Consider the following 21,613-nt stretch of genomic DNA (forward strand, 5'->3'; position numbering starts at 1 on the left):
ACTGCTGCATAAGCCCCCTGATTTCTGGTCCCACTCAGGGTATCAGGCTTGTGTTTCACAGGACAAGAACATGTCACCACCATGGACTGTTAGAATGACAAAGCCTGCATTCATAATTGTTTTAAAAATACAGAGCTCTAAATTAAATCAATAACAGTAAGTTTAAATGCAAGAAAGAAACACAGGGACATACACTTAATAAATAAATGGATCAAAGCAAAAACAATTATGTAAAATAGAGGGCTGTAAAACAAGCAAAAAGATTCTGAAGTACTGTAATGTTACCTTTTTGTGGGTAAAGGACCCAGTTTCGTGCAGAACTGCCACTCTGAATGGAGGCCACCACGTGTGAAATTCCTTCACCCACTGATGCATCACTGTCGTCGGACAGACAATTATAGTTGGACCCAAACCCTCGAACCTGCACCCAAAATGTCCAAGAAGAAAAGACAACCATGAAGGACAGCATATGGATGATCAACTGCCAAAAAACAAAAAAGAACAAACAAAAACTTAACAGCTCAAAGAAGAAAATCCTAGCTTTGGAAACTTACTCATATTTTCTTTAAAGAAAAAGCTATTGAGGATAAAACCCACCGAGTGAAATCCCTACAACCCCATTCATCAGTTAGTGAGTGCAGATATTAAGAGGAAACACCAGCTACTACACATCAAAAGATAATGTCTATAGTAAAGTAAAAAAAATCAAACAAAGATTACCTAACAAAAATACTTTTCTCTCTTCTTCCAGATTAGCGAAGGCATTATACACTATATCTTAACCTAAGTGAACATAAGAGTGTCTTCAATTGGTCTGAAGCTTTATAGTCTACCAAGAGTTTTCACCCACAAGATTTCAATCAATCTCACAGCCTCGGGAAGCAAGCAGGACAGAAATCCTGCGGTGCTCAGGGCCGCTGAAGGCTGCTGTGCCCAAGGCCCCATGGTTACCAGGAGATGGAGCAATGCCTCAAGTCGGTCTTCTGATCGCTTCAGCCTGCTCTTCCACTACATGGTGCTGCTCTCTTCTCCACGTGATAAAAAACAAGTGGGTGAGCATCATAGTGACCGGTTCTCCCAGAAAGCCCAGGCCAACGGAAGGCAAGCTGCTCAGTTCTTGTGTAAAGCAGCTGAGCGCTACGTGGCAAGAGCTTTAACAAGAGTCGCATGTTGACCAAGCGATCCCAAGACAAACATTTGTGTACTGCGATACATACTGTAGCATTATTTATACTGTGGGAAAAGTGGGCGCTGCCTGAACGTCTGTAAATAAGAGAAGGGCTGAATAAACCATCTTTACTGCAGCACAGGCTGGTGGTTAGGAGCACTGCCTGGGTCTGAATCCCAGCTCTGCACACACTAACGGAACCTCAGCTTTTCATCTTAAAATAATAACAGTAGTGATCATACCGTTTATATGAAGATTAAATCAACATCTATAAAGTGCTTAGAACAGAATACAGTAAATACTATTAGGGTTTGTTAAATAAGATGGAATATAATATAACCATTAAAATCGTCTTTGAAGAATATTTAAAAGCTGGAAGATGCTCATAAGTCTTTTAAAAAACCAAATTATTTATGGAATCACCCCAATTCACTTACACATAGGGAGCCAGTAAACTGGTCATGGCCCCCTCTCTCAACATCCACATCTCCCCTCTCTCCTTCCGAACAGAACCACAATTTTGTGCAGGTATCCCCTCTTCCTTCCCAGACATGTACTCGATGGGACTCTGATCACTGTCTGGCTATGGCGAAGAGGGGAGAAGCCAGAATCATAGCCTGTCTGTCAGCACACAGTGTTCCCCTGGCGACAGTCACCTGTCCACTGAGGGGAGTGGGAAGACTGGCTTGCTCACGGTTAAGGAAGGACTCACACTCTAGGTCGGGGAGAGTTTCCTCTCTTGGTCTCTCCTGCTGCATGTGAACAAGGAAATACAGTGCAAGGAGTTCTTATGACCATGAGAAGAATTGGCATCAGGAGAACCCGGGCCCCTGATGACATCATTGGGCTGCTTCTGATCATGCTGTGTCTACAACCCACCCCCTCTGTAGGTATGTGAACATTTAACCCAATTTGAGGCCAGAATTTTTTTTACCTGAAGTCAAAATATCCTGATCCACTGTACACCGTAGGCACCTGACTGAATCAGTACCATCCTGCCTTCCTTCCCTCCTGTTACCACGGAACAGGTGTCCCTTTTCTTGTCTGAGCCCGTACCCCCGCTACATCAATGTTCCTACCACTGGAGTTGCTTCATCCTCAGTCCTGCTGGGAGATGGGTATCAATGAAATGAAAACTAAGCAAAGTCAAACTAACTATGGGAATCTCTTCAACACTAGACTCACACTCAGCTCATGCCACCAGAGGCAACTGGGAGCCAAGACTGACAGAGGACACTGGAGCCCCACGTGGCCTACCTTCGCACTCATCCTGGAGCAGAGTCACTGGCACCTTTTAAACTGTCATTCTCCGCCCCCTACCTTTTTCTGCCCCACGAGGATACTGAATATCTGAAGCTAGATCCACTGCACACACTTTCCCCATGCTATCTCATTAACTCCCAGTTTCAATTACTGTCTCTGCACGGATGATGCACATCTAGGTCTCCAGCCCCAATCTCCTTCCTGAACTCCAAAGTACCATATGCCTGGATGTCCAACTGCCGGCTGATCTCTCCACTCAGAGGTCCCCACGGCACCACACGTCATCCCCCTCCCCACCTGGCCCTCCTACCATGTGTCCTAATCCAATGGAAAGAACTGTCACCCATTCTCCAGGTACCCCAACTGGAAATCCGGGCCTCTGCCCCTCTCCTGTTCTCCACTGTATCCAACCTGTACTGAGTTCATGTCACATCTACCTCCTAAATCCCTCTCAAAGTTACCCTGTCTCTCCATCTACACTGTTAACACTCCACTTCTGGCCACTATCATCTCTTACCTGGGTTACTGCACTTTCTAGGACGATCATTTCAAGAAAGCAAAATCTGAACACCTCATCCCTTTGCTTAAGAGCCTTTTCATGTTTGTCCCCTGCTCTCGAAACAGTCCCAACACCTCACCCTGGCATATGAGACCAGGAGGATCTGACCTCACCCCACCTCTTCAGCCTCTCCTCTCTCAGGGGCCCTACCCCGACACTGGCCCGGTGGTTCAGCACTCCCCCACCAGCACCGTCTTCAGTTCCTACAAAGTGCATACTCCTCTGCCCTCTTAGCCTTCACCTTGTCCCTTCTTGCCCTCTTCTCCTAGCCACCTGTCCATCAGCCCGCAGCTTCTTCCCTTCCCGTCCCTCTCTCTCCAGGTAGGTCAAGGACCCTTCCTTGGTGCGTCCACTGGTTAGGACGCCACATTAACCCTGTCATAACGCATATCACCCTTACTGGAATTGTTTGCTAGATCCTTCCTAAGGTCCTTCAGGGTAGAGGGACAGACTCTTCTTCAAATGATCTCAATGTCTAGACCACAGGAGGTAATGCATAAATACTGGCTTTATTAAATGAAAACTTTTTTTAAAGGTTGGAATAAATTGTATCGAAACGTTAAAAGAGATTATTTCTGAGTTAGGGGATCCTGGGTGATTTTTATTTTCTTGTTAAAGTTCAATAAATGATTCCTGAACTTAAAATGTTTTTTAAACTAGAGTAAATCACACAGTACTTGAAATATTAAAAATAATCTGCACAACTGAAAAATACCTTGTAGTTCTAGTAGATAAACAAGCCACAGCCTAAACGAGGCTCACCCTTATAATACTCCGACGTAACAAAATGCCTCCACCCACTCTAAATCCTCCCAACCTCCAGCTACAGTCACTGCCTCTGCCCCTTCTGCTCCACAGCATGGGCTCAGATTGCAAGAAGCCAGGTGCTGAGACTTCCTGAAGAATTCCCAAGCCATGCTCTGCCCCTCCCCAAGGGCAGGGCCCATGCAAGAGCCCCCTCAAACTCCCTGGGGAGAGCATGACTCTGCCCTGGCCCCTTCCTTGACAATATTCCTTTCTAAAAGGATTAAATGCACCAACTTCTTTATATCCTCCAAGGGGAATTAAAGAGAGTTATCATCAATACGCACTTAGCAGGGATTAGGAAACAACCAATCAAAACCTATCTAAAATATTTAAAAACAAATTCACTTTCAAATAAACATAAATAGGTACATATGCTTTTGTAGCTTATATAGTATTTTTGCTCTTTTTATAACACACTCTCTGCCAACTGCCACAATGTCACTTAAGGCCAACATTTTATTCTGGCTGAACATCTAACTGGCATTATTATGCCCTTTAATTTCTGCCACTCTATTAGAAGATTACAGAGGTTTTCACACAGTGGGAATCTAGGAGCAGACCTAGCTTGTCCCTGAACCACAGAAGGCGCAATCAAACCCATTAACAGTCACTTCAACTGCACCACCCTTCCCCAACCCTCAATCCCGTGAGATTAGTGTAAGGAATGGCTAAATGCACTAGAGTGATTAGCATCAATTACCAAACTGGCTACAATTCTTTTCATCTCTGATTATCACTGATTACCTAATGAGTTTACGACAAGCCAATGGCTCCATGGTCAAATATTTCAACCGGCAGGATAGAAATCTGCCATTCATAGCCTTGAACTTACCAGGAATTACAAAGTAAAAATATTTACCTCTGAAAGTTTATTAACTTTTTCAGGCCATTTATTTGTAACTAGGAATTTCCTAAATGATATCCAAGACTTCGAAGTATTAACTGAAGTTTGAAAGGTAAATAATTTATTTCCTCTCCATCACAAAATTCAGGGGGCCTATCATTATAATATGAATGGCAAAGTGAAAAGACGGTAGTGTATACAATATGAACTGGGAACACAACAACTAGTATAGATGTTTATTAACCACATGTAAATGTAAATATGCTTTTCCCTCTTTTTTAAACACACACATATAAAACACATTAAAGAAACAAAAATTTAAAACTTCTTTTACCAGGAAATTCCTTCCTGGTATCCCAGAGACTTCCATGGTTTCAGGGATCGTTGACCTTAAAATTACAACACTAAGACCATCTCAAATTAGGGCCCCCAAATCTACAGCTTGCAAGAGTTCAGAGGAAGTGTACATAGCCCATGAAGCAATGCTGGCTCATGCAGAACTTCGTTTGACTGTTCATCTGGCTATTTTTCTTTAGGACATAAACAGAGGAGGACTCCAAGTTCATCTAGTTTCAGAGGAGGACATATTACAAAATTGTGAGGAAAATGTCATACAATTTGCTCTGGCACATGCATGTGGAAGGGACCAAGCTCCTCCGTACACCTCTATTCATAAAGAGCTCAGTTGTTTGGCTGATATATAACTGCATTCTGGGAAGCCACTTCTACCAATACTATTTTAATAAAGACGATCTGGGCTATAATCCAACATGCCACACTATTTCATTATGGAAAAGAGGAGATGCGCATTGATAGTTAATTGATTACAGCTGCTGCTCATTATTAGCCCTCACTTCACTCCTCGTAGGATTGTCATCACTCGAGAGAGCACGTTTTAATTTTTTGACCAAAACTACACTGCAGGGATGACTTTAGGTTTCCTAGGCCCAGCATATTAGACTCCACACAAGTTTCATGGTAATAGGAAGGGAAGAAAAGAGATGGGAGATAAGAAAATCCCAGAAATCATTTAAGGAAAGAAAGACAGTCTTAGAAACTAGGGCAGCTTAGGGCATTCTAGTTAACAGAAACACAAACAAAACAAAACAAAACAAAAAAACAAGAGGTGCAGAGCCAAGCCGACCAAAGAGCCTATTTAGAACAGAGAAAGCATTTTGTAAATGGTGAACTAATGACATACACAGACAAGAAAACACTAAATGCCCATTTTCAACTCTGACTTTTCCACTGGGATGGAATGTTTTCACATGAAATGAAATAGAATTCCAATATCTGAAGAAAAAACTCTGCTTCAACACAACTTCCCTGTAATAACAATGGAACATTTAGTATTTAAAAATCTCCAAATACATTTTTCCCTTCCTACAGCTATATAAGTATTTCTAAAATATTCTAAAACTTCAGTACTGCTCCTGGTAAGTGTTGATCTGCTAAATTAATGAAAAGAGTAAGGAATAAAAGCAAAGCAATAGACTTTGAAGATTTTTTAAAAGTTCTTTCCTCAATAGTTTATGGTTCGTATCTGGCTCTCTCGTAAACATTTCTCTGACAATGAACCAGCGTGTGGGGCAGTAACTCTCTGCTGTTGCTGCCTTCAGGCACACTGACACTCTTTTAAAGGGATCACCAAATCACATCTTGTGAGTGCCTGAGGTTTCCAGGACACAAGCACCTGGTAAGTAACTTGCTGGTACTCATTAGGTCAGCCTGTTGGAATCCAAGGAGATCTTGGATCACCTGGGCTCAAGATTAAAGATCCCACATAATTTACCTAGCATTATTTTTACCAATACTAATTGACATAAAAAGTCAATTTACAGCTTAAATACGGAAAAGCTCACTGGATTTCAAGATAAACTATTTCAGTCCTACCACATAGAACAAACATAGTTTAAATGCTTACTCTTTCAGAATATTAAAGTTTTAATAGTTTATTTAAATTCCTAAAGAGAATAAAGATTACAACCTAAAAATATTTTTGTATCATTTTACAGTCACTTAGGCTTTGGCTTTAGAATTTATATAAAATTATTAAAGACTAGGAGAGGAAGTAGAAAGCATAGTGAGCAGATAAATACGTAGCTTCATTAGAAAAAAAAGCACTATCTATAAAAGCTATCACGTGTAGTTGACTACAAAGGAAATTCTCCAAAGCTTCAACTTTCCCCATGAATAGACTTTGTACTTACTGTAATGCTCACCCGGTCTCCTGCCAGAACAAATATTTTAATGTAAAATTTAATAAGTGGAACTAAAGGTATTATGTCTAATTTAAAATTCCATATTGTGTAAACTACTGATATTAACATAACTGAGTTTGTAAACAATCCATTTGTAGAAGCTAACCTTAGACACTGTATTGACCCAAAATATCTAGTGGGGCTCATCTGCAAAATGAAGCATCAATGCCTGGAATTCATTAAAAGTGTTACATGTTTAATTTCTCCTGCCCTACAGCTCCACTGTCTCGTAAAAATTTTCCTTTGATGTCCCCCACTAAAAGAATTAAAGGAATATTGTAATTGAAATGTCATCAATAATTCACAAGACCCTCCTCCACAGCAATACATCTGATGAAATATTAATTGAGCTCCACAGACTGACAGTCTGCAGAGGAGCACTTGCCTGTAATTTGAACCACGAGTCCTGATCTTGCTGTAGCTCAGACCTGCCAAGAAGGCAATTATCTGGATGGTCTTGCCCAATCCCATTTCATCTCCCAGAATTCCTCCTGCCTGCTGGCAGTGCAATTCCCACAGCCACCTAACACCTGTCTGCTGGTACCTACAACAACAAACACCAACAAGAAAAAGAAAATGGCAAATGGTGGATAATACAGATCATAACAGAAAGTACTCATGAATTAATCATTTAGTGAGGTTCTAGTACCAGTCAGAGAAACATGCCGGATATGTGTTTTACATGAGTATTATGTTTATAAGGTCATACATTTTTGATTACCTAGGCATAAAAATCACAAATTTTTCTTTACAGAACATTAACACATTTCTAATTAAACTGATAGATAGGGTAATTAGGGACTATTTCATTTCTTTTTCAACATTAGAAATAGCTTGGTAAACAAGCATAAACTTATTATCTTTTACTCAATATCCTTCTGGAAAATACTGCAAATATTTTTAGTTATACATAGTTCCAATAATTTTTCTATGAAAAGATGCATTAACATTTACTTTTTCCATCTGAACAGCTTCAAAAAGCAGGAGAGAGAACACTACAATTTATAGTATACACTGTTAAAAAGTCACTTGGTGGGCCTCCCTGGTGGCGCAGTGGTTGAGAGTCCACCTGCCGATGCAGGGGATACGGGTTCGTGCCCCGGTCCGGGAGGATCCTATATGCTGCGGAGCGACTGGGCCCGTGAGCCATGGCCGCTGAGCCTGCGCATCCGGAGCCTGTGCTCCGCAACGGGAGAGGCCACAACAGTGAAAGGCCCGCATACCGCAAAAAAAAAAAAAAAAAAAAAAAAAGTCACTTGGTAATCATATTATGTTTTTATAGGAAAAATTAAATTAAATTTTAAGGCCATAAACAAGTCTGAATAACAGGGCTGCTCACAAAATTAGTACATAACATATGATTCTGTCATATTACTAGCAGATGCAAAAAAAGAAAAAAAACAGTTTAAAGACTCAACAATACAAAAGGTCTTTTAATATTTTAAAGTAGAACTTGATTCAGGGACTTTATCATAGATACAAAAAGGTCGGAGCTATTAAAATCTTAAATAAGGAGTACAGGTCAAAGAGCAATAATATATTCCCCTCTAAAAACAAAAAAAAGAGTTGGTATTTGCCCTTCTCCATAAATGGTATGTCTAATTCAATAATCTAAAAATGAAGTTAAAAAAGGAATAATGCAAAAAGCATTTTTGAGAGTGAAAGATTTAACACTATGGAATGGTATGAAAATTATATGCCACGTAAAAAAAATCTAAAGCAAAAAACACTTAAAAGACAATGATGTGCTTCCCTGGTGGTGCAGTGGTTGAGAGTCTGCCTGCCGATGCAGGGGACACGGGTTCGTGCCCCGGTCCGGGAAGATCCCACATGCCGTGGAGCGGCTGGGCCCGTGAGCCATGGCCACTGAGCCTGCGCATCCGGAGCCTGTGCTCCGCAACGGGAGAGACCACAACAGTGAGAGGCCCACATACCGCAAAAAAAAAAAAAAAGACAATGAAAGCTAAAGAATTTTTTTTTTTGAAAGAAAATACCAAGGCTAGTGAGCTGCCCACCTTAAAAGAAGGTGGTTTTGTTGCTGTTTTACTGCCCAAATGTTTTTTACTCTTTGGTATGTGATAGGTCTACCTAAAATCTCATTGTGGATTTCAGTCCCTGTTAAACTAGTTTTGTTTACTCTTCTCCTAGTAAGTATGTCATAATTAACTTTCCCCCAGTATTCTGCAAATCAATTCCAAAAGTTTGACTCTAACTGTTCCCATTATTATCATATAAGGAAAACTTTGAATGAGAATTTTGCTGCTTAAGTTTGCTAATTATAATATACACACTCAATATGTACCCTGGACGAGAGGATTTAAAGTCCAAACACAGTGAAGTCTACTATGGATAAAAGATCATTTAATTTGGGATGAAGGACAAATTCTATTTAACACGTGGTATATAATCAGAAAATAAAGGCTACCAACCATTTAAGGGGCCTACTGCTGGGGAGGCACCTGGCCAGGTGAGGTTTGGATACAACCTCACAACCAGCCCACACAAAGAGGATCAGCCCATTTTATAGTTAGGAAATGAAGGCACAGAGAGGTTAAGTAACTTGCTAAAGGTCACACTGCTAGAAAAAAAATAAGCAAGTCAGAACTGAAATCCAGAACCTCTGATTCCAAAGCGATTCCACTTTGGAGATAATCTTGACCAGCAGTTCTCAACCAGGGATGGGGGTAAATGGGGGGTAAAGAGGGTATTTTGCTCCCTAGGGGACATTGGACAATACCTAGAGACATTTTTGGTTGTTACAACTGGGAAAGTGCAAATGTAATCTAGTGGGTAGAGGCCAGAGATGCTGCTAAACATCCTACAATGCACAGAATAGTCCCTACAACGAAGAATTATTCAGCCCAAAATGTCAGTTGTGCTGAGAATGAAAAATCCTGATCTAAAAATAAAAGTTGGTCGTGAACTACTTACATTGGACTAATCTCAGCTATGGAAAAAGATGTAGTCCAAAAAGCTCCCCAAAAAACTGATGTACGTTCAGAATCACTAAATTCCAGTCAATCAGCCTCCTTTTACTGAGGTACAGAACAATTATGGGACCAGCTCCTCTGGGCAGAGTAGGGGCCAAAATCTCCCAGTGGCCATTCCAGTGTTTTCCCACTATACAACACTGCCTCCACCCAACACGGGTCCAACCCCTCTCTCTGTTTGGGGCCAATCAACTTAAGGAATCAAGAGAGGAACAATCGAGAAATCATGAAAGGAATAAAAACTGGTGACCAGCATGGTGTCCCAGAGGGAGTTAGGACATCTGGATTCTAGGTGACCCACGAGAGGCAGAGACACTGTGCTAGATGTTTCCTCATCTACAGATGTAATTTCCAAGGGCGTTCAAACAGTGTATGATTGTGCGTATAAGACAATGAACAACACTAAAGAAATGACTTCAGGAAAAATATCTACCAGGCAGCCCTGTAAGTCACATCACTACATGGAAATCCCCAACCACAGCTAGGGACGTTGTATAAAGATGGTGAAGAGTGGCTCTCTCTTTCCATGAAGGCCCTCAGGCTGCATGAGCACACTGATTGGTAGGCATGTATCACTGGATGAGGAGTTAGGGGGTCTGGGTTCTGGTTCCAGCAGTGTCACTAACTGACTCAGGTTTTGTTGCTTTAATTTCCTAATAATAAACACTGTAAAACAATTACATACTTTAAATGAAAGCAGCCTACGAAATTCAGTTTTCAGAACCTTTGAAGACATAAAAATTACTCTTTAGAAAAAGTTAAAAGACTTTTACAAACTACTGTGTAAGAGTAAAGAAATTACTGTACTCTGCTTCCCCCATGAGACTGAAGCATCAAAAAATAACCACAGATAATTGGTATATCTTGGCATTGTCACATTAACCCAAGATCGCATTTACCAGTGTGGCTAAAAGTAAAGTTGAAAGATTGAATTTTGTCATCTGATTGCTAAATCACACAGTCAAATACATTTTCCGGGCAAACTTTCAAAACAGAATTTTAAAAGTTAACCATGATCTTGCAGAAAACAGCACTTAAATAGATAACTGTACCTGCTGACTCCCTTGCGTACAAATATACCGTTAATTTAATTCCACAGAGTGCGGTAAGTACAGTAAAAACAGATCTACAGCTTAAAATTAAATTGGCCTGGCTAAAACTTAATCATAAAAGAAAAATGGAGACTCTACCAATCCTATTACTTTTTTTTCATGTAGCAGAATAAAAGAAACAGAAGTTTCATAACATTTATGAAGTGTTTAAAATCCTATTTTTGAGAGATGAAAAATGAAAACAACAAAATACTTCCCAGGAATGTGCAATTAAGACAAAATTTTTTTTAAAAAAACATGCATTTACGTTAACTACAATAGGGTTAATAGTCAATACACTAAATCCTATATACTCCTAGTAAGCCAAGTTTGGTTCTATTAACTGTGAAATTCCTTTGCTAGAAAATACCACATTTATACAAAAATGCACATTCAACTTGATTCTTGAGGATATTTGCCAAATCACTTAATACTCATGTAGAAGTATCCCGTCTTTGTTAAACCAATTTAATCTATAATCTGGGTATTCCTTTTGCTAGTTTAACACTGATATTATTTGGCGTGTTTCTTAATAAGCAATCACTTTAGAGAAGATGAAAAGAGTCGCCAATAAATATTATCTTTATGTACCTTTCCATAGTTAAATTTTCATTTGGGAGAAGCAATAAACACAGTAGCCACCTCCCCAGGCTATAAAACATCTACAAAAATTACTAGAGATTCAGGTTTGAACTTCTTTACAGTTCTTCTGTCCAGTACGGCAACCCAACCAAGATTGTTCACATATTTAGGATTCAGCTTTCCTATTATGTTTAGTGGGATAAAATAACCACTCCCTTTGTCCCCTCCAACCCAGGAGAAAAATTAAAACTATAATAAAAGCTCTTCAAGAGGAAATATAAAAAGCATGCTCTTTTTAAGTAGTATCTTGCACAAGTTTAGGGCATGGCTGACACCTGAATCTATGAAGATTAAACATAACCGTCTCAAAGAAAGAAGTTTACATCCTGCACCCAACTACCAAGTGATGATACAAGAGACAGAAAGAAGCTATTTAATGCTTTAACTTCCTATATGCATCGAGGAAGCCTTCCTAAAGCACCTTGTTTAGTAAATCCCAGGAGGACTGAGATTGAAAACGTGGCTCAGTATTTACATTCATCACGGAGACTCGCCTGGACCTTGTAGGCTACAGGCACGCATCTATCACAGGGCATCCGGTTATATGCAACCCTGGGCCACTTCACATATGAAACATAGTCAGTTTCAAATAGCAACTCAACCCTGAAGGTGTTTGCCTATATCTTCTCTTTTGATATCAGAATAACATCTACAGGAAATATTTAGATACACATTTGGTCAGCTCAAAAGTATTATACCCTTAGGTACAGTATAGGACACTCAGAAAAATAATCTCTACACAGTTTTTTATTTCAATACAGAAGTAAAAACCTCCCCAATATTGATTTTAATAAGCAACTCTTCTTAATTAATCTGATTTAGAAGTTAGAGGTTTGGCCCCTTAAAATTGCTAAGAACAGCAACAAAAAAAGAACTCGATGTAGATAGCTTTTAAATGTGTAGCTTTTAGTCTGCCGAGACAGGTCCACATAGATTCATCCGTTTATAAACATACCCAGTGTGCACTTTAGTCAATTTATTACCATCTAATTTTAATGAACAGCATGTGGCTAAAATTTCATTTGACAGTATCTGTGTTTGCAATAAATTGCTGCAAGTACCTTAAGGGCCCACAGGTAAGTACTATGTAGTTCCTAAAATATTAATTTGTACACAATGGCTTGATGACAGATGTAAAGGAAGGAACACATGGCACATACTTAAAAAGCTTTTTGAACAGAAAACCCGGCACTTTAAAACCTTCGTCAAATTCGGCATCACTTTCCTCAGAATCATCTTCAAGCCTCAAACTCTTCTCTTTGTCCTGCAGTCTCAGTTTATTCCATCTCCTACCATGAAAACAAAAATCATATTTCCATTATTTTGGTTCCAAACCAGGTTAAAATAGATAGTTCTAAGTAATATACAGGAAAAAACAGACCAAATAGAACAATCTTTTAGCTTTCTGCTGCCATCATTACCCAAAACACTGATATTCAAAGGAAAAAAAAAAAACCAACTGATTCTCTTTTCCTTCCTCCTCAATTCAATTCTCATTTGAATTATTATAGCTGCTCTAGAAATATTCCTGTAAGGTCTCATTTCATTATCAAAACTACTTGCTCCTCTCCTGGCATACCCTAAAGGGAAAATTTCTCTGCTAGTTCCTAAGATATATGAACTTAATTCTAGAAAAGAGTCAGTGAAAATTTCAATATAACTAAATTTATAGATACTAAATGTCATAGCTCCAAAATGACAACGTAAGAAAAAATAAATTTTCTTTATAATTACTATTTCTGTGCTAAAGATAGGATGGTCATAGCATAAAACAGCACAACATCTTGAACATAAAGCAAATTTTTGGTCAAAATTACTATATATCAGATTCACATATTGATTACTTAATTAAGGGGAGGCATCAACAATATAAAGTACTGATAATTATACCACTGAGAAAAAAATGTGTCCACTAAATAAAACCTAAGTTATAAATTTAGTTATATGATGCTCTTCAGATACGAAATAAGATGAACATTTATATATCAGAAGGGTGACGCCATGTATGCATAACAAAAGAAACATCTAAAGATCTGAAAGTATTAGCAATACAGCAAGGCTGTTGGGAAGGTGCAGCCATTTAGCCAGACTAATTTTGCACCTATATAACTATAATGGACACTGGGGTCACAAGTGGAAAAAAAAAAGTCAACAGCCTCATATTCTAGTCACTTCCATAATAAAAGGATGGCTTTTTTCAGTATGCATGCAACTGACACTTTGAATTTCACAAAATGGTCGAAATGAAATGAAACAATAACACAGATAAATGCCTTCCAAGTAAAAAGCTCACAGGAAGGGAATGAGAACAGCAACACAATAAGAAGGCATTTCTCTGCCACTGACTATGCAGGAGTAATAGAGAAAGTGTGAGGGAAGGTAAAGGAGAACATGGAAGGATAATACTGCACACGCTGCCCAGTTGGAGGAATGGTATGTTTTCCAGCACCAAGTACCAAATCAGCACAGAAGCCAAACACAGCCCCGTGCACTAGATGCTGGAGGACCTTTAAAGCACGTCCTCTGATAAATTCTGGTCTTGTTGAAAATTTCAGCTCTTCAGAGTAAGGAAAGGAAGGGCTAGCTGAGGATCAGTAAGGTGCTGGTGATTTCCAGAGAACAGCCAATGAAGGAGACAGTATATGGCCAAGTCTAAGGAAACAGCTGTCACCTAACCATAAGGTCTAATATGTGAGTCTTTTTATGGGAAAAATTTAATGGCCTTTTTGTGCCTAACTTCTAAAGGTGATCTCTTTCTCCCTTTTATTTGTATTTTTCTTCCTTAAAATCACCATGCAATTGATGAAATGAAGTATCTCTAAGTGGCTATAATAGTCTCTGCTACTCTTCTGAGTTCCCTATTATCTACAAATTTAGGCAAGTGCAGTGGTTCTCAACAGGGGGCGATCTGGCCATCCTCCGAGGGCAACCCCTCACCCCCACCCCAGGGTAACGTGACAATGTCCGCAGACATGACTGGTTGTTACAACTGCTGAGGGGGGGAGAAACACTACTAGTATCTAGCAGGTAGAGGCCAGGAGCTAAACATCCTACAACGTCCAAGACAGTCCTCCACAACAAAATGTCATCTGGTCTCAAACGTCAATAGTGTCAAAGTTGAGAAACCCTGGTATAAAGGTAACCCTGACCACTGGAACTTAGAAACCAAAATGATGTATAAACATTTTCCTAACGTATATATCTGAATTCCTGCTTCTCACTATCTGAGATTTAGCAAGCAGGCAATTTCAGATAACGAAGACAGTCCGCAGTACCCAAATTCTTACTATCAGAACCAAACGCCTGCATATTAAAACATAGTTGTTTTTAGCATATTTGTGGCTAATACAAATTTTGTGGAAAAATCACAAAACCTATCACAGCCACTTAAGAATACTTCATTGCACAACTACTCAAAAATAATTTTACAGGAAGAAAAAGAAAAACAGAAGATCCTGGCTTAACAAGTTTGACACAACGAGGTCGTGAAATATCTTACATACAAGAGTACCACACATTACCCTTCATTGATAAATGATAGCTATTGCCTTAGACTTAGCCAGTTAGTCTTTGTGGCTGTTAAATTTCCCACCGCATCACTCTGTTTCAACAGATTTTCAGCTTCCTCCTCCTCCCTCCCTTCTAAAACATACAGGCATCATGTCGCCACAGAACACACAGCACCTAGGAAACCACATAAGCCACTACAGAAATGACTGCATTCCAGTGCCTTCCGCTTTGTAAAGAAAGATGAAAAGAGACAAATGTTTATTCCGTTTGGCTAACAGATGACTAAAGGTGGTGGGGAAAAATCATTATTGCCTACAAGTATTTGTATCATTGTAAAGACAAATCGCCCCAGTAGAATCATATACACATATTAAAGACAGAGAGTACCAGGGTTATAAAACCACATGCATGTGTGGCTCAGGCTAAGAGATTCTCCTGGTATATAAAGCAGTAATTCCTCATGTGGTTTACAGCCGAGAGACCTGACTGTCTAACCCGCGCACGCTGAAGCAGGGCAGCACCAAGTGCTGGTCGACAAGAAGTACCACGTGGCACACTAGGGAGGAGGGCCAGATTCACCTGAACTCTGAGAGAAACAGATGCCTTTCCCATCCCAGATGCTACCAGGGTCTAAAATTGCCCTCTTTAGTGTGCTTAACTCGCTGGTCCTACAGCCCGGCAGGCCAAGCAACCTGTCCAGCCAGCAGGTGTAAAGGGGGATGAATAAAGCGGGTCTGACATATGCAATGAGCACAGGCCCAAACCCTCAGACTCAGACAGTCTAGAATCAAATTATACTGCCATGTATTAGCACTTTAGCCCTCAGCAAGCAACTTAACCTCTTTAGCATCTAAGTTTCCTCGACTCTGAGATGGGGGAACAGCAGCATCTACTTCACTGGATTTAGGGGAGAATTAAATGAGGTGCCACATATAAAGCACTTAGCACGAGCCTAGAATATAACAGGTGCTTAATGAATTAATATGCTATTATATATAATCATATCTACTTAATGAAATCCTCACATAACCCTGAGTGAACTATAATGTTCACTTACAGAGGAAGAAACAGAGGCAATGTATAGTCCAATACAATCTGCATGTGATAACGCAACGTACCACAAGTGCTTGACAGAACTCCTGAACATGTATATTTGCACAAAAACTATGATAGTCTGTCAAATGGATGCTCAGTAAATGACTGTGAATAGCATGATCACCATGAGTAAAGACACCTAGTCATCAGAACGTATCTGCTGGAATATCTCAATTTAAAAGTTCTATAACAGGCTTCCCTGGTGGCACAGTGGTTGAGAGTCCACCTGCTGATGCAGGGGACACGGGTTCGTGCCCTGGTCTGGGAAGATCCCACATGCCGCCGATCGGCTGGGCCCGTGAGCCATGGCCACTGGGCCTGCACGTCTGGAGCCTGTGCTCCACAACGGGAGAGGCCACAACAGTGAGAGGCCTGCGTACCGCAAAAAAAAAAAAAAAAAAAGTTCTATAACAGATTTGTAAACAGTAAATTGTCATGAAGTATGGCCATGTTTAATACAACAGTAACAAAAAGATAGCTACAGAATGACCTAAAACTGGTTGGGGGCAGGTCAAAATTAAGATCTGGACCCCAGTGATCTGAAATCTTAAAAATCTGAAATGGCCTCAAAATGTCTAAATTCTGCTGTTTCAACAAATAAGCTAGATAACAGATTTTAAAAGTGTGTGGGGGGGTAAATAGTCCAATATTTACATTTTTGGAAAAGAAATAACTTTTTCATGTTTTCTTTCCTCTCGTTTTAAAAGAGCCACACATGTAAGAGTCACAGCTGCAGCCACATAAAACCAAGCGGGCCTGGTGTTCTCTGGCAGGGTTTCCAACTCCCCACACGACTGCCGTAGTCAGCCCGCTGCCGACTCCGCTGGCAGCTACTCAGAGGAGAACCCAGTAATAAACATAAACTTACAATTCCAATCAGATGCAGGCAGGGCAAACGCTCCCTGGCTTCGCCACACTCACGCAGGAATGAGGAGTCAGCCCAGGCTGTGGGACCTGGGGCTGATACTGCAATAATGATCTGTCAGAAGCAACTCGGACCCAGGGCCAAACTGCTAGCAATGCTGCACAGTCAGCTGAACTGCACCAGAAACATACGTCCTTCAATTGTAACCTACTGGCACGCCTTGTCGATGGAACCCTTAGAATACACCTAAGAAGTTAATTTATTTTCGAAGGAGAATTTCCAGCATTTCAAGGATGTTCAAGATGCCGGGGCAGAAAAACACAGCTAGCTGCCACTGTGCTGAAATCCACAGAGCCTCCTCTCTGTGCATGTGCATGCCCTGTATTGTCCCCAACCTCCCTCCCCCACACACCTGTGGACCCTTCAGAGCTCCGCCTGAATAGCACCTCTGGAAGAAGCCATCCCTGACAGGCCAGTTAGGCGTCCCATCCACCAGGTAGGTGCCTTCCCAACACCACGGCACCTGGGCACACCTGACGTCTCCACAAGAATGCTAGCATCTACCAGAGCGTTAGCATCTTTTGAAATCCGTATCTGTCTCCCCCATCAGACTGGGAGCCACTTGAGGTCAGAGACTGTCGCAGTCATTTTCGTATCTTTAGAGACTAGTATAATGCCCACCTCACAAGACGCTCAATAAATGCTGAGGGAGTGAATGAACGAGGTTCTGAATTGGGCTAGGGATGAGGAAGACACCAGGGGTAGAGAAGCATGGCTTGAAAACGGTCAAAGTGGGTCCCTCAGAAACGGGTTCAAGAAACGTCCCGTTCTACCTCCTCTAGGGCCTGCCTCCTGCTGCATTTCCTACCCCTTCTACGTACGTGACTTTAACGTACTACTCCGAGCTGTAGCCACTGCCTAAACGTGGCTGGGCCCACTGCAAAGAATGAGGCCTGGCAAAGGGTGACTGCAAAGCCAGGTGTTTAATTTAGAATTTTGTAAGGAGGAAAAAAAGGAGAGGAGGGTAAGCTCACTACGTTGAATGACAAAAACTCTGTAAGTTATTTTCAAGCCCTGATGTCTGTTTTGGGGGGTTTCCCAGGGGATTCACTTTGCAACAAGACTGGTTTTTGCATACCAGCTGATTGGAAGAAATCAGGAGTCCTGAGTTTGGGTCCAAGCCTCCCTAGGACCAGGTGGGAAAGGCTGAGCAAAAGGTTCAACTTTTTACGAAAGACTTGATCTTCTAGCAGAGGAAAAAAGAAGTTTAACTAGCCCTATATTTACATTACTAGAAAGGAAATAATGTTTCTAGTGTTCCCACTTTCATCTTTTTCTTTAATCCATACATATAATAGTCACAGCTGCAACCAAATAAAACGAGGTGAGTGTGTTATTCACTGGGAGGTCTTCTAACTCCTATAGTCCCTCAGACTCCAGGGGCAGCCATGAGAGCAGAACCCAGCAAAAAACACAGATTTAAGATACCCACTGAGAAGGCAAAACCAGATGCAGGTCCATAACTAGTAAGGGGAGGTCCAAACTTTAGAAACATCATTTATCACCACTGTATTTGTCTCCTCGACCACACAGTGAGCCAAATAATAGGTCCTTATAGGACTAAATGAGATAATATGTATACTATACCCTTTGGAAACTATTTTTTAATACTACATACATGTCAGATACTATCTTATAATTATTGGCAGGAGATTACACAAAAAAATAAAATTGAGAAATTTTAGTTAATTGTAGGTTAAAAGTGAATAAATAGTAACAAATGTCAAAACACTTGGAATCACAATCTTGGGCAGGCAGGAGTTAAGTGCAGCCCCCAAGTCTAGAAGGTCATCATGCTACTGCACCTGTACTATCAGCCAAGATCAAGATTATCATGGTCACTCTAGGCACAATGTCCTACACACCTAGTACAGCAAGGAATGTGAAAACTAAGCCTTATAAGGCACAAGAGAAGCATCTGGAACACTGACCTCAGAACAGAGAAAATTGTGAGGAACCAAAGTGTAATCTTGACCTATCCACACTCAGAACCAATAAGCAGGCTGTGAGGTTGGAAGAATGCCCCCTGGGCAGATGTCTAGTGACCCCTAGTATGTTCAAAGGAGAAATAATTTTTTATTTCTCCCCAAACAATTACTGATAATGTACTTATAGTCATATAGATATTTTATCACTAAGTGGACCTTAATCATACTAATAAAAAATATATCAGAGGTAAGAAAAGCCTAACATCAAACAAAACTAAGTTTATAACAGCTAATGAGTTGCCTATGCATATTACATACAATTGTTAAAGTGCTTTTTACCTTGGAAGAACGTCACGTCTTCATACGTATCAATATTTACATAAGCTCTTCCTCATGATTCTCACAGACCCTTTTACTGGCTTGATGGAATCTTTGTAGTAAATGTTTTACCTAGTGGCATGCAAATAACAAGAGCAGCTAATATTTGTTGAGTGTCTGACATTTGCCAAATATCTTAGATCTACTGCTTTTTGTAATCCTCATATCACCCTTGAAGAAGGTACTGCTAAGATCCCCATATACAAATGGGGAGATATACAAGACCTCATAGTTATTAGGGGAGACTGTGGCATTCTGACGCCATGGCCTGTGATTTCTACCCCCTATGCCATATATTACCTCCTTAAGCAACACTGCCTAGCTCTGGACAAGCTGTGTTTTGAAATTATATATACATACATATTATGTATACATTTTTTAAATTTAGAGGCAGAAAACAAACTCTAAGTAATAATAACAACTAATAGCTACCGATGCTCACTGTGTGCTGGGCACTGTTTTAAGTATTTACATGTATTAACTAATTTAATCCTTACAACCCTATGAGACATACTATTCTTAATCCCTTTTTCACAATTAAAGAAAGGTAGGCAGGGACAGGTAAAGCAGCCTGCTCAAGATGACCAATGTGAAGATTCTAACCCAGAGTCTGTGCTCCTAACTGTTGCATAATCTTGCCTCTCAAAAAGTATTTTCAAACTTCCGAAATTCACCCCTTTTCTCATAGCACCAGCCAAAAGGTCAATAATCACCTCTTTAAATGCTATACAATGAAAATGAAATGCTATACAAAAAAAAAATGAAAACAACTGCACAAGAGCAAATCAAGTTATAAAACTTCAATTCAGATTTGTCTCAAAAAACATCAGTGCTAAAAGTTTGAGGAGATGGGCTTCCCTGGTGGCGCAGTGGTTGAGAGTCCACCTGCCAATGCAGGGGACACGGGTTCGTGCCCCGGTCCAGGAATATCCCACATGCCGCGGAGCGGCTGGGCCCGTGAGCCATGGCCGCTGAGCCTGCGCGTCCGGAGCCTGTGCTCCGCAACGGGAGAGGCCACAACAGCGAGAGGCCCGCGTACCGCAAAAAAAAAAAAAAAAAAAAAAAAGTTTGAGGAGAGGAAAGACAGCCTTCGTTTTTGTACGATAACATGATTCCTTCCCCACCTCGCTACTGTGCAGAGTGGGTCAAAACTCACTTTTCACTGGACACCTGCCAACTTTTCCAAGTAACAGTAAAATCAGCTTAGTAATTCTTTTGAATACAGGTAATCTGGGCTGAACAAACACGTAAGATAAACTTAATACCAGGCAAACCGACATACAGGCATACCTTGGAGATATCACAGGTTCGGTTCCAGACCACCCCAACAAAGCAAATACTGCAATAAAGCTAGTCACATGAATTTTGTGGTTTCTCAGCACATATAAAAGTTATATTTACACTATACTGTAGTCTATTAAGTGTGCGACAGCATTATGTCTAAAAGAACAAGGTACATACCTTAATTAAAAAATGGTTAGCCAAGAAAACGCTAACCATCATCTGAGCCTTCAGTGAGTCATAGCAGTAACGTCAAAGATCACTGATCACAGATCACCATAACAAATATAATAATGAAAAAGTTTGAAATACTGTGAGAATTACAAATGTGAAACAGATATGAAGTGAGCAAATGCTACTGGAAAAATGGCAATGATAGACTTGCTTAAGGCAGTGTGTCACACACCTTCCATTTGTAGAAAGCGCAGTTATCTGTAAGCACGATAAAACGAAAGGCAATAAAAGGAGGTATCACCTATACTCAAATGCCTACACCAACCTACAAGAAAGGCAAAATATACCTATAATGGGAATTATCAAATATTAGTAGCCCGAGATTATATATTAATAAAATGAACATGCCCTCTCCAAAATTTCAAGGAACTCACTTATTTTGCTGCTTGAAATTTACAACTGACCTTATTGTTCTGTTTTCATTTTTACATTGTAAGAGCCACCAAGATCTGTAGTGATTGTGAAGGCAAAGTCACACATCATACAGTTAAATCATTTCTAATATAGAGTGAGATTTCAATCTCAGGATCATTCTCCACTTATTGCAATATCCATGAAAAAATTCTACAACAGAAGCACAGTGAGTACAATTTGATTTTTTAAAAATATACTCAAGGCACCTAGCTGGGTATTTAAT

The 21,613-nt window shown here is 40.3% G+C and overlaps 1 protein-coding gene across 2 annotated transcripts in view; it reads right to left on the reverse strand.

Annotated features, from left to right (window-relative positions):
- ERCC6 (ERCC excision repair 6, chromatin remodeling factor) overlaps positions 1-21,613 on the reverse strand; it is an 81,536-nt gene that overhangs the window by 37,698 nt on the left and 22,225 nt on the right. For both annotated transcript variants that reach the window (XM_082603926.1, XM_082603925.1), the window contains exons 6-8: positions 12,786-12,914; positions 7,288-7,446; positions 286-421 (exon numbers count right to left, since the gene is read on the reverse strand). In XM_082603926.1, the coding sequence (XP_082460052.1) occupies positions 286-421; positions 7,288-7,446; positions 12,786-12,914 (424 nt within the window). The remainder of the gene's footprint in view (positions 1-285; positions 422-7,287; positions 7,447-12,785; positions 12,915-21,613) is intronic.

This window comes from Mesoplodon mirus (genome assembly GCF_964341445.2).
Source record: "Mesoplodon mirus genome assembly, chromosome: 2".
NCBI classification, from domain to species: domain Eukaryota; kingdom Metazoa; phylum Chordata; class Mammalia; order Artiodactyla; family Ziphiidae; genus Mesoplodon; species Mesoplodon mirus.